The sequence below is a fragment of the Ceratotherium simum genome, chromosome 29, assembly GCF_057802395.1.
Source record: "Ceratotherium simum simum isolate JZ-2026a chromosome 29, ASM5780239v1, whole genome shotgun sequence".
Classification (NCBI taxonomy): domain Eukaryota; kingdom Metazoa; phylum Chordata; class Mammalia; order Perissodactyla; family Rhinocerotidae; genus Ceratotherium; species Ceratotherium simum.
In genome coordinates, this window is record NC_141928.1 from 8796436 (window position 1) to 8807210 (window position 10775).

At 55.5% G+C, this 10775-nt stretch overlaps 1 protein-coding gene across 3 annotated transcripts in view; it reads left to right on the forward strand.

The window, feature by feature from the left end:
* The window catches only part of SH2D3C (SH2 domain containing 3C), a 29147-nt gene extending 19319 nt beyond the window's left edge, over positions 1-9828 (forward strand). For all 3 annotated transcript variants that reach the window (XM_004423483.3, XM_087419027.1, XM_087419028.1), the window contains 9 exons: positions 361-489; positions 1651-2105; positions 3019-3143; positions 4651-5186; positions 5954-6069; positions 6608-6779; positions 7578-7689; positions 8083-8289; positions 9221-9828. In XM_004423483.3, coding sequence (XP_004423540.1) covers positions 361-489; positions 1651-2105; positions 3019-3143; positions 4651-5186; positions 5954-6069; positions 6608-6779; positions 7578-7689; positions 8083-8289; positions 9221-9396 — 2028 coding nt within the window. In that variant the 3' untranslated portion in view covers positions 9397-9828. The remainder of the gene's footprint in view (positions 1-360; positions 490-1650; positions 2106-3018; positions 3144-4650; positions 5187-5953; positions 6070-6607; positions 6780-7577; positions 7690-8082; positions 8290-9220) is intronic.
* Positions 9829-10775: the final 947 nt, after the last annotated feature.

The following is a 10775-nucleotide window of genomic DNA, read 5'->3' on the forward strand; positions in this document are numbered from 1 at the left end:
ACTTCGTCTCCTTTCTAAAAGCCACCCGGCTGTTTGCCGCTGTCCAGTAGTGTGGTGCTGATCTCAGTCTGCTCAAATGCTCATGTTGCTTTTGCCTCCCCTCTTAGACTGGGAGCTTCCTCGAGGACCTGGTTTACTTATTGCCTCCTTTACCCCTGGCACATGGCACAGGGCCTGGAACACAGTAGGCACTGTTTGGTGGAATTAATTGAGATTTCTTTACTTCTGCTGGGTGAGGACCTTTCTGGCACCTGTGCCTAAGTGTTCCCAGGGCCCATTCGGAGATGGAAGGAGGAGGGTGGGCAGGAAGGAGGAAGGGGGCTTCACATTGGGTGCCAACTCTTGCTGCCTCTCACCCAGTTCTCCAAGGAGAAGTACATCTTGGACTCATCGCCTGAGAAGCTGCACAAGGAGTTGGAGGAAGAGCTCAAACTCAGCAGCACAGATCTCCGCAGCCACGCCTGGTACCACGGCCGCATCCCCCGCGAGGTGAGTGGGCCCTGAGCCGGGACCTCAGCCCTAGACGCTTCCACCCGCCGCCTCGGCCAGCCCCAGCCAGAGAGGCTCTGAGCTGTTGCTTGGTGGGTTCAGTCAGAGTGGACTGGGATGAGGTCTAGCTCTGCCATTTATGGACTGTGTGACCTTGAACAAGTAACTTCACCTCTCTGAACCTCAGTTTTCTCATCTATGAAATTGAGGATAATAATAGTACCTACCTTAAAGGATTATTATGAAAATTAAATGAAATAATGCATGAAAAGTGCTTAACATGATGTCTGACCTGCAGCGAGCTCAATGAACATTGTCCTTTGTTGTTGTTATTATTATTACTACTGGTTTTTTTTACTGTTATTGTTACGGGTCTACACATCAGCCTATTGTGTGTTTGGTTAGTGATTATCAGTTTAGTACTTTAGGCTACTCAGTTTTGGCAAAGTTGAGTTTCTAGGCTGAGACACAGACTTGGGCCGGTAGTCACCTGTTCCCTCTTTCGTTCATGCTATAAAACTCTGTCAAGTGTCAACCCTCCAGGCCCTGGGCTGGGCACTAAGGATGCAGAGATAAAATAGGCGGTGGCTTCCCTTGAGGGCTGGTAGTCCAGGGTGGGGGCTGACAGGCAGGCAGACAGTCAGAGCCTGTGGGGAAGTGCAAGAATGGAGGGCCCGGCAGGGACTGTGGGCAAGCCCTGAGAAGGGGGCGCTGAGGAGAGAGGCCATTGTGAGATGGATAGGAGTTCACCAGGCGAGCAGGGTGGGAAGGATGTTCCAGGCAGAGAAAGCAACTTCAGGGTGCAGAGCCCCAGGGATGTGCCAGAGCACTGGGTGTTCAGAGGGATGGGGATTGGGAATTCACTCCGCCCAACATGAGCCATGAGAAGGAGTAGGTCTGAGGCCGGAGTTTCAGATCATGGCGACCCCCGGCTCCCCCAGACCCTGTGTCCCCATGACTTCCATTCCAGGAGGTTATGTCCCCCCATTCCTGAGCCTCTGTGCCCCAGACCCAGCGCCTCTGGCTGAGATGCCCCTCGGAATCCGGGTCATTGTGTCTCTCATCCCAAGCTTCAGCTGTCTCTGTTCACTGTGTCCCCCAGATCCCAGGTCTGGCCCTCTCCTGCCCCGCCCTACTGCAGCCTGACCATTGCCTCCGCAGGTCTCGGAGACCCTGGTGCAGCGCAATGGCGACTTCCTCATCCGGGACTCGCTCACCAGCCTGGGGGACTACGTGCTCACGTGCCGCTGGCGCAACCAGGCCCTGCACTTCAAGATCAACAAGGTGGTGGTGAAGGCGGGCGAGAGCTACACCCACATCCAGTACCTGTTCGAGCAGGAGAGCTTCGACCACGTGCCCGCCCTCGTGCGCTACCATGTGGGCAGCCGCAAGGCCGTGTCGGAGCAGAGCGGCGCCATCATCTACTGCCCCGTCAACCGCACCTTCCCGCTGCGCTACCTGGAGGCCTGCTACGGCCTGGGCCCGGGCAGTGGCAAGGCCGCCAGCCCCGCCAGTCCCTCTGGCCCCAAGGGCAGCCACATGAAGCGGCGCAGCATCACCATGACCGACGGGCTCACCGCCGACAAGGTCACGCGCGGGGACAGCTGTCCCACCAGGTAAGCAGGGACCCCACACAGCCTCAGTCTCCCCATTGGTCAAGGGGGGTGTCAGTGATGGAACGTTCTCGGTGACATTTTGATGTCACCTGGTTGCCTCTGGGGCTGGGTGAGACCAGGCCCCCATTCCAGGAACAGCCACAGCCGCGAATCGTTCCTGAGGCCCCACTGTGCACCCGGCCGTGAGCTGAGTGCTCTCCGTGCCCAATCTCATCGGCTCACCCACCCTGGCAGGTGGCTCCTGTCCGTCCCCCACTTTATAGATGAGGAAATGGGCTTAGAGAGAGGAAGCCACTTCCTAAAGAGTGGCAGGACCGAGATTCACACTCAGGTCCACGACTCTAAAGCCTGTGCCCCTAATTTCCATGGCCTCCCTGGCTGTTTGCAGAGACCTGCCGTCCTACGCCACCAGCTTTTGGATAGGTCCCATCTCCCTGGGTCTGGGCTGGGTGCTGTCAGCCAAGGAATTGCTGGTCAGGTACCCTGCAGGCGGCCACCACTTGGCCTGTGGTTTGGAACTGGTGACCATAATGGTGCCAGGATCCACAGGCCATGTGTGCCCGAGGCATCCTGAGCATAGTGTGGGAGCAGTGAGGAGGGGCCAGTTGGTGGGCCTGGCTCCCTCAGGCTCCCCACCCTTTCTGCTAGCCCCTCTCCCCAGACAGTTCTCCAAGCTGGGGACAAGGTTCCCAGGGAAGAGAGCAGTTGTGCAGGTTGTGGACTGCACAAGCCCTTCTTCCTCTGGGCTTCAGTTTCTGTACCTGTCAACTGGGAGGTTGGACTCCATAATCTCCAAGCCTTTTCTGCCTCTGAAGTTCAGCAGATCTAGGATGGAATTAGAGGTGAGGGTCCTAAGGCTGGCTGAGGACCCTGACCTCTGAGCTCTCTGCTCATGTAGCTGTCTGCTCCACAGTGCGTCAGTGCCCCACCCCCGGGAATCCATCCGCAACTGTGCCCTCAGCATGGACCAGATCCCCGACCTGCACTCGCCCATGTCTCCCATCTCCGAGAGCCCCAGCTCCCCTGCCTACAGTACCGGTATGACGAGCCGGGGGGGGGGTAGGGGGGCGGGAGTGACCTGTGTGCACACGTGTCCGCTGTCTGTCTTTGATAACTTCCATTACAGTGTGTGATTGTGTGCTTCTTACCTCTTTTCTGAGTGCAATGCCCTACAAGCATTTACACTAAAAACCTGCTGGTGGAACTATAGATGTTGACAAACAAAACATGTCCACGGCTTGTTCACTCAGCAACGATTTATTAAGCCCCTATTGGGTAGCAGGCACTGTGCACGGAGTGGTTTCCAGTGCATCCTCCAGAATGCAGCCAGGTCTGCGGGAGGCTCCCTGTGTTACTGACCCTGGGCTCCCGTGCTGGGACGTGGCTCCTGCAGCAACCTCAGACCCATTGGTCGAGCGCCCAGCGCATCGGCTGCTCTGCCGGGCCCTGTGATGGCTGGGACTTAATGCACGACCCCAAATGGCAGGCTCAAACCAGGCTAGCCATGCTGTGCTTTTTTTTTCTCTTAAATAGACTTTATTTTCTCGAGCAGTTCTAGGTTCACAGCAAAATTGTACAGAAAGTGCAGAGCACTGTGCTTTTTTAAATACAAAGAAAATTCCTGTCATAGAAAAATGCCACCAGTTCATTTCTGGAAAGAAAAAAAGAAGATTTTCAACAGGCCATATTGCATATTCCCCGCGTGACAGGCAGAGCGTGCAGAGAGAGGGGCAGCCCGGGAGGCACCTTTCCCATGTCGCTGTCCACATGGGTTGTCACAAATTCTTCCCTGACCACAGGCCTGCCGGCTTGTCATCACTACAAATTTGCCTTCAAAACAACACTTGAGTGTAAAAGTTAAAATTCCTTGCCATAGATTATTTGCTGGACAATTTCTAAGCAACGTGGCAGAGTAAAGTACCCAGGCATGAGGACTTAACACCTGGGTTTAAATCCCAGCTCGACCACTTGCTGGCTGGGTGAGCTCGGGCAGGTCAGTTCACCTCTCTGAGCCTCGGTTTTCTCCTTGTAGGATGAGGATCATAAAAGTGCTTGCTTCACAGGATGTTGAGAGGGTTAAGTGGACTAGTGTGCTAAGAAGGATCTCACAGGCTGTACAGCTCAATAAACATCACCTCTAATTTTGGATGATGGTTTTACTGCTGTTGACCAGCGTATCTCCAGCATGTCGCCAGCTCCTGGTGCATGTGTCTCAATAAATCATTCTTACTAAGTCATTGAGAAATAATTCTACACAACGACCTCCAGTGCTCAGCTTCTCTGAATCACGGAAAGCTCCTCCAAGTAGTTGAGTGGCTGCCCAAGGCTGCAGCAGCCTTAGGGTAGGAGCGTGCACACTCCTGGGGTCCAGAGTGTCGCTGAGGGCTGGTCAGTTTGCCAGAGGCTGCTGGGCCTGGCCTGGCTGTGGGAGGTGGGGACATCACTCCCGTAGGGTGGATGGAGCATGTCCTTGAGGAAGGGGGTGGGGGAGCCTCACTGGGTGGGGAGCCATGGTAACTAGTCCCCTTCCTTTATCTCCCTGCAGTGACCCGTGTCCACGCTGCCCCTGCAGCCCCGTCGGCCACAGCGCTGCCTGCCTCCCCTGTCACCCGCCGCTCCAGTGAACCCCAGCTGTGTTCCGGAAGTACCCCAAAGCCCCCTGGGGAGTCGGACAAGGGATCTTACGCCAGCCCCTCCCACACCCTCTGCAAGGCCTCCCCGTCACCGTCGCTCAGCAGCTACAGTGACCCGGACTCTGGCCATTACTGCCAGCTCCAGCCTCCCGTGCGTGGCAGCCGCGAGTGGGCAGCGGCTGAGGCCTCCAGCCAGCAGGCCAGAAGCTCCGGGGAGAAACTAAAGGAACTTTCTGAAAATGGGGCCCCTGAGGGGGACTGGGGCAGGGCCTTCACAGTCCCCGTCGTGGAGGCCACTTCTTCCTTCAACCCGGCCACCTTCCAGTCACTCCTGATCCCCAAGGATAACCGGCCACTGGAGGTGAGCCTCCTGTGCAAGGTCAAGGAGCTGCTGGCAGAGGTGGACGCCCGGACGCTGGCCCAACATGTCACCAAGGTGGACTGCCTGGTAGGTGCTGGGTGTGCACGGGGCCTGGGCAGCACCTCTGTCCTCTGGCTTTGGGGCAGGGGTCAGGGTGGTGAGGATCTGGCTCCTAAATTCCCCAAGTATAGCAAGTGGGCCTGGATTCTGGCTTCACGGCTGCCCTTCACTTGCTGTGTGACTCTGTGCTGATCACTTTACTCTCTGGGCCTCCATTTTCTCCTTTTAAAAAAGCAAAAAGAGATTCTTGCTTCCTCCGGATGTCAGTCTGGCACTGGAAGCAAACAGTCCTGAAACGCAGTGGTGTCTGGTTCCCTGGGGCACTTTCTGAGCCGGTGCAAGTCAGCCGTCCTGGTCCAGGGACTAGAAAAAGCGCGACTCCCCGCCCCCACGCCCCCTAGTGGACAAAATAAGCAAAATCATCACCGAGGCCCATAAATTGTCAATACCTGGGACTTTGCTTTGAATGAATATTGACCATCTAAGGACCCGCATTCTCTCTGCACCTCAGTTTTTCCCTCCATCCCTGGGCCTCAGGTTTGCCTTCTGGAATAAGGGTCTCCCGGGCACCTCTGGCACATGTCAGACACCTCTGGGCATTTTTCCCTTTAACCCCCATTTCACAGATGGGAAAAAGGAGGCTCATTTGCTCCATGTCAGAGGGTTAGCGATAGAGCTGGAATTCAAACCCAGCGTCCCAGCCAGGCTGCCCTCCCAGATAAAGCTCTCTGACTCCCAGATGGCTGGGGCCAGCCGTGACAGGAAATTAATCAGCCCTCTGGGCGTCCTTGCAGGTTGCTAGGATACTGGGCGTTACCAAGGAGATGCAGACCCTAATGGGAGTCCGCTGGGGCATGGAGCTGCTCACCCTCCCCCATGGCCGGCAGCTACGGCTAGACCTGCTGGAAAGGTAAGACACGCTCCCGCGCACGGGGACTCGCGGGGACCCGCCCCCGCCCCGGGCTGCCTGGCGCCCGTGTTGCTGTGGACGGCTGGCCAATCACAGTTTCTCAGCCCGGCTCCCAGGGGCTCTGGCCACGCCCCCTACCCTCTGACCAATCACAACTTCCAGCTCCAAGAAATCCTGGTTTCCCAGACTAAGTCCTTTATCCCCGGACTTTTTGCATCCTCTTGACCAATCCCAGTCCGTGAGCCTTGGCCCCGCCCATCAGCACTGGCGTCTCTTCTTTCTTAAAACAGCCCTCTGCGGGGAATTGCACAGATCCATCACAAGCCCTTCCGCCGAGCGCTCAGGGGCCTCTGGCCCTGCCCCTGATCTACACTGACCAATCAGAAGCCCTTAGCCTTGCTTTCCCCTCCTCTGGCCGCACCGCCTAATCTCTTTGACCCTTCACAAAACCTCTCACTTTTGGCTCTGCCCTCCGCTCCTCGCTCCCAACTGCCCCCCAGTCATTGGCCCCGCCTCTTTGACCTGGCCGCTCCGACAGGTTCCACACCATGTCCATCATGCTGGCCGTGGACATCCTGGGCTGCACTGGCTCCGCTGAGGAGCGGGCCGCGCTTCTGCACAAGACCATCCAGCTGGCGGCCGAGCTTCGGGGGACCATGGGCAACATGTTCAGCTTCGCTGCGGTCATGGGCGCCCTGGATATGGCCCAGGTACTAAGGGCCCCCTAGAGCGGGGCTTCAAGGAGCCTCTGTCTGGAGGAGCCCTGGGGGGCGTTCCTTCCGCATGGCTGTATAGGGAATCAGGAAGAACTTGGTGATTTTCTTGGCAGTATTGGTGAAACAAGTTCTCTAAGAGCTGACCTGCTCCGAGACCACATCTTTCCCCTTCTCTGGGCCTCAGTTTCCCCCCTGTAAAATGAATGAGGAGCATTATATGAGTTTAAAGAATGAATATAAACTGGCTCTCGTTTAGCAAGCACTTACTATATGCTAGGAGCTATTCTAGGTACTTTACAAGCACTGATTCCTCAAAATAATGCCATGAGGTAAGAGCCTTTAGTGTCCCCATTTTACTTATGGAGAAACTGAGGCAGAGCAGTACTTGTCTAAGGTCACACAGTCAGAGGCTGAAAAAGTTGCAATTTGAACCAGGCCTGTCTAATTTCAGAGCTTGAACCTCCTCCACACGACACTTCCTCTCCTGGGTCTAGTCAGTAGTGACAACAGGGTCCCAGAGGCAGTGGTTCAACTCCCAGCTTGGCCATTTAATTTTGGAATGACCTTGGGCAAGTCCTTCCCCTCTCTGAGCCTCAGTTCCCTCATCTGTAAAATGGGTTGTTGTGAGAGCTTCATGGGAGACGTGTGAAAAACTGTCAGCACTGTCCCTGTTACGTGAAAGGTGACCATAATGATGATAATTATCCCACGTCCAGTGTCCACTCAGCAAGGTGGCCTGTGGCCCCTGCATGCCCCTTTGCTGGCTTGCTGCTTACAGTCTGGTCTCCCCAGATTGCCCGGCTGGAGCAGACATGGATGACCCTGCGGCAGCGACACACAGAGGGTGCCATCCTCTATGAGAAGAAGCTCAAGCCATTTCTCAAGAGCCTCAACGAGGGCAAAGGTACCTCCCCACCTTGCTGTGTGACCTTGGACAGGTTCCAGCCCTCTCTGGGCTGGCAAAGACTCTCCGTGGGTGGACGATGATGAGAGCTTGACTGAGCTCTGTGCCAACTATTCTCCCAGTGCTCACTTTCTGCCCCTGGCAACTGTGTAAGCCACGTCCAGGTCCAGGCTCGGCCCTCAGGGCTGGGGCAGGCTGCAGTGGGTTCAGCAGGGGCAGTGGGTTCAGCTGGAGGAATCCAAAAGGAAGGGTTTGTGTCAGGAGTCAGGAGCGCTGGAGGTCCTCTCGGGGACCTCAGGCAGGCCCCTTGCCCTCTTGCACCTCAGTTTCTGGACCACAGTGGAAGGTGGGGCCCCCAGAGTCTCTAAGCACCTGCTGTCTCCCGCCCTGCAGAAGGCCCGCCACTGAGCAACACCACCTTTCCCCACGTGCTGCCGCTCATCACTCTGCTGGAATGTGACTCGGCCCCGGCCGAGGGCCCCGAGCCCTGGGGCAGCACGGAGCACGGCGTGGAGGTGGTGCTGGCCCACCTGGAGGCTGCGCGCACCGTGGCACACCATGGAGGGCTGTACCACACCAACGCCGAGGTCAAGCTGCAGGGTGAGTCCCCGGTCACGTCTGGGGGAGACAGTCCCTGGTCCTGCCGGCCTGGGCCTCCCTCCACCTGACATGGTCTCCGCTCTCCCATCCATTCACATTTCTCCATCCCTCTTTCCTGCCCCGTCCCCTGGCTTCCTTGTCTCATCCCTTTTCTTCCTCACTCATCAGTTCAACAAGCATTTGTGAGTGGCAAGCGCCAGGTGGGGGTGGGGGGCCAAAGAGATGATTCAAACAGCACCACGGTTGAGTCTCTGAGCGTCTCTGAGCCTCGGTTTTCTCATCTGTGAAGTGGGCATCCTAACAGGCCCACTTTACAAGGTTGTTTGCAAAGCGCTCAGCCCCAGGGCCCTGGGGCTGAGATAGACCTGCACTGCCTTCAAGGGGAAAGGAGCAGAGAGAAAGTGGCTTCAGACAATCCATCTTTTATTGCCTTAGGCATTATTTAAGTCATAAAAGTTCACTGTAGAGAAATTGGAAATTACAGCTAAGCAAAAACAAGTAAAAAAAATCACCCACAATTACTCAGAGGTAAAGGCCATCAGTGTGCTGGTGTATGTCTTTCTTACTCTTTTCTTTTTCAGAAAGAACAAAATTTTTTTACATTGACTTACAAAATGTATATACATTTCTTAGGAAAAATTTTGGAACTTACAGAAAAATGTAAACAAGTAAAGAAAAATCACCCAAGATTCCTCCCAAAATTAATATTAATATTTGATCTTCTGGTTCTTTTAAAATTATACATTGCAAACAGTAGGACACACATGAGGTGCTAAACTGTGTGGTCATCAGCAAACCTTGTGAGGTCCCTGGAGGAGCTGGGGGAGGTCCCCCGAGGAGGGAGACCCTGAGGGGTGTGGTAGTTTCAGGCCAGAGCCCCAGCCTCCCCAGCTGGACGGTGGTCCCCTGACCCCTGTGCCCCGCCCTGCAGGGTTCCAGGCCCGGCCGGAGCTCCTGGAGGTGTTCAGCACCGAGTTCCAGATGCGCCTCCTCTGGGGCAGCCAGGGCGCCAGCAACAGCCAGGCCCGGCGCTACGAGAAGTTCGACAAGGTCCTCACCGCCCTCTCCCACAAACTGGAGCCTGCTGTCCGCTCCAGTGAGCTGTGACCCCCATGGACCCTTCCCCTCTGTAGCTGCGGGCAGCAACAGGGACAGAGGGGCACAGACCTTTCCCCAGAGCACCCCAGGGACACTGTGATCAGCCCGAGCACGTTCTGGGTTCAACTCCAGGACCTCCCTTGTACCTCCAGGGTCCAGTGTGGACTCTGGCCTCCATCCCCCTGCTACACGCTCACCGAGTCTCCCTTCAGGAAGAACTGGAACCCCTGTTCCTCCTCCAGCATCTGCTTCTCCCCTTCCTGCTGAGATGCCCTGTGTTCGAGCTGTGGGAGGCTCCTCACACCTCCTCACTCTTCTCCAGGCATCTGCCCCCCACCGCCACCAGGGCCTCCATCTGGCTGTAAATACGTCTGTCTGTTCTGTAAATAGATGTACAGAAGCCATGTTCTTTCTTTCATATAATAAACTTTTATGACTCTTTCTTCTGTCTCTCGGGGGGCCCAGGGGTGAAAGGAAGCATTTTTTCTCGGGTGAAGGGTGGAAAATTCATTCAACAAATACTTATTTAGCACCTGGGACATTCCAGATTGTAGCTTCTAGCTGGGAGCCAGAGTTACAGCCAGTACTAAAACCCAGTCCCTGTGCTGGAGAAGCTCAGAGACCAGAGAGGAGATGAACAGCCAATTCCAACCTGTGGGAGAAATACTGAGCCACCCCTACTCCAACCCCATTCCCTGCCTCGGGAAGTCACAGCAAAGGTTCCCACAAACGCACAACCAAGGATCCCAGGTGTGTGGGGTGGGAGGGCTTTTTGAAATCTAGGATTCCAACTCCCCTCTGGAAAATTGAGAACTGGAGGGCAAAGGGATGTTCCGTGAGTCACAACAGCAGAATGAGGAAGGCTGGGACCTGGGTGTCCTGACCTGGAGTTCTTTCCTTTTCTCTCCTCAATAGTGGGAACTACTCATTTCCTTTCAGGCTTTGAAATGTGGCCCCAAAAGTCTTTGCGCGCGCGCGCGCGCGCGTGTGTGTGTGTGTGTGTGTGTGTGTGTGTGTGTGTGTGGTGAGCGGGGCAGGGAATTTTTGAGGAGGGCCATGAAGGCAGTTGTCTTGATTCCGTGGGTGGGGGAGGTAGGCAACGTGGATCACTATGATTCCAGGCTCCGCTGGAGGCCTGGGGAGCCTGTTCACTGAATTTGAAACATCTGCGGTCCTTTGCTGTCTGAATCCTTTGACCAGGAGAGGCTGGAATACATAGTGCATTAGATCTTTGGCAGCAGCCAGACTTGGGTTCAGTTCTATTGTTTACTAGCTGAGTGGCCTTGGATAAGAGGCTTAACTTCTTGGGTGCCAATTTCCTCCTCAATAAAATGGGTACAATAACAGAACCGATCCCTTAGGATTGATGTTAAAGAACTTAGCGCATA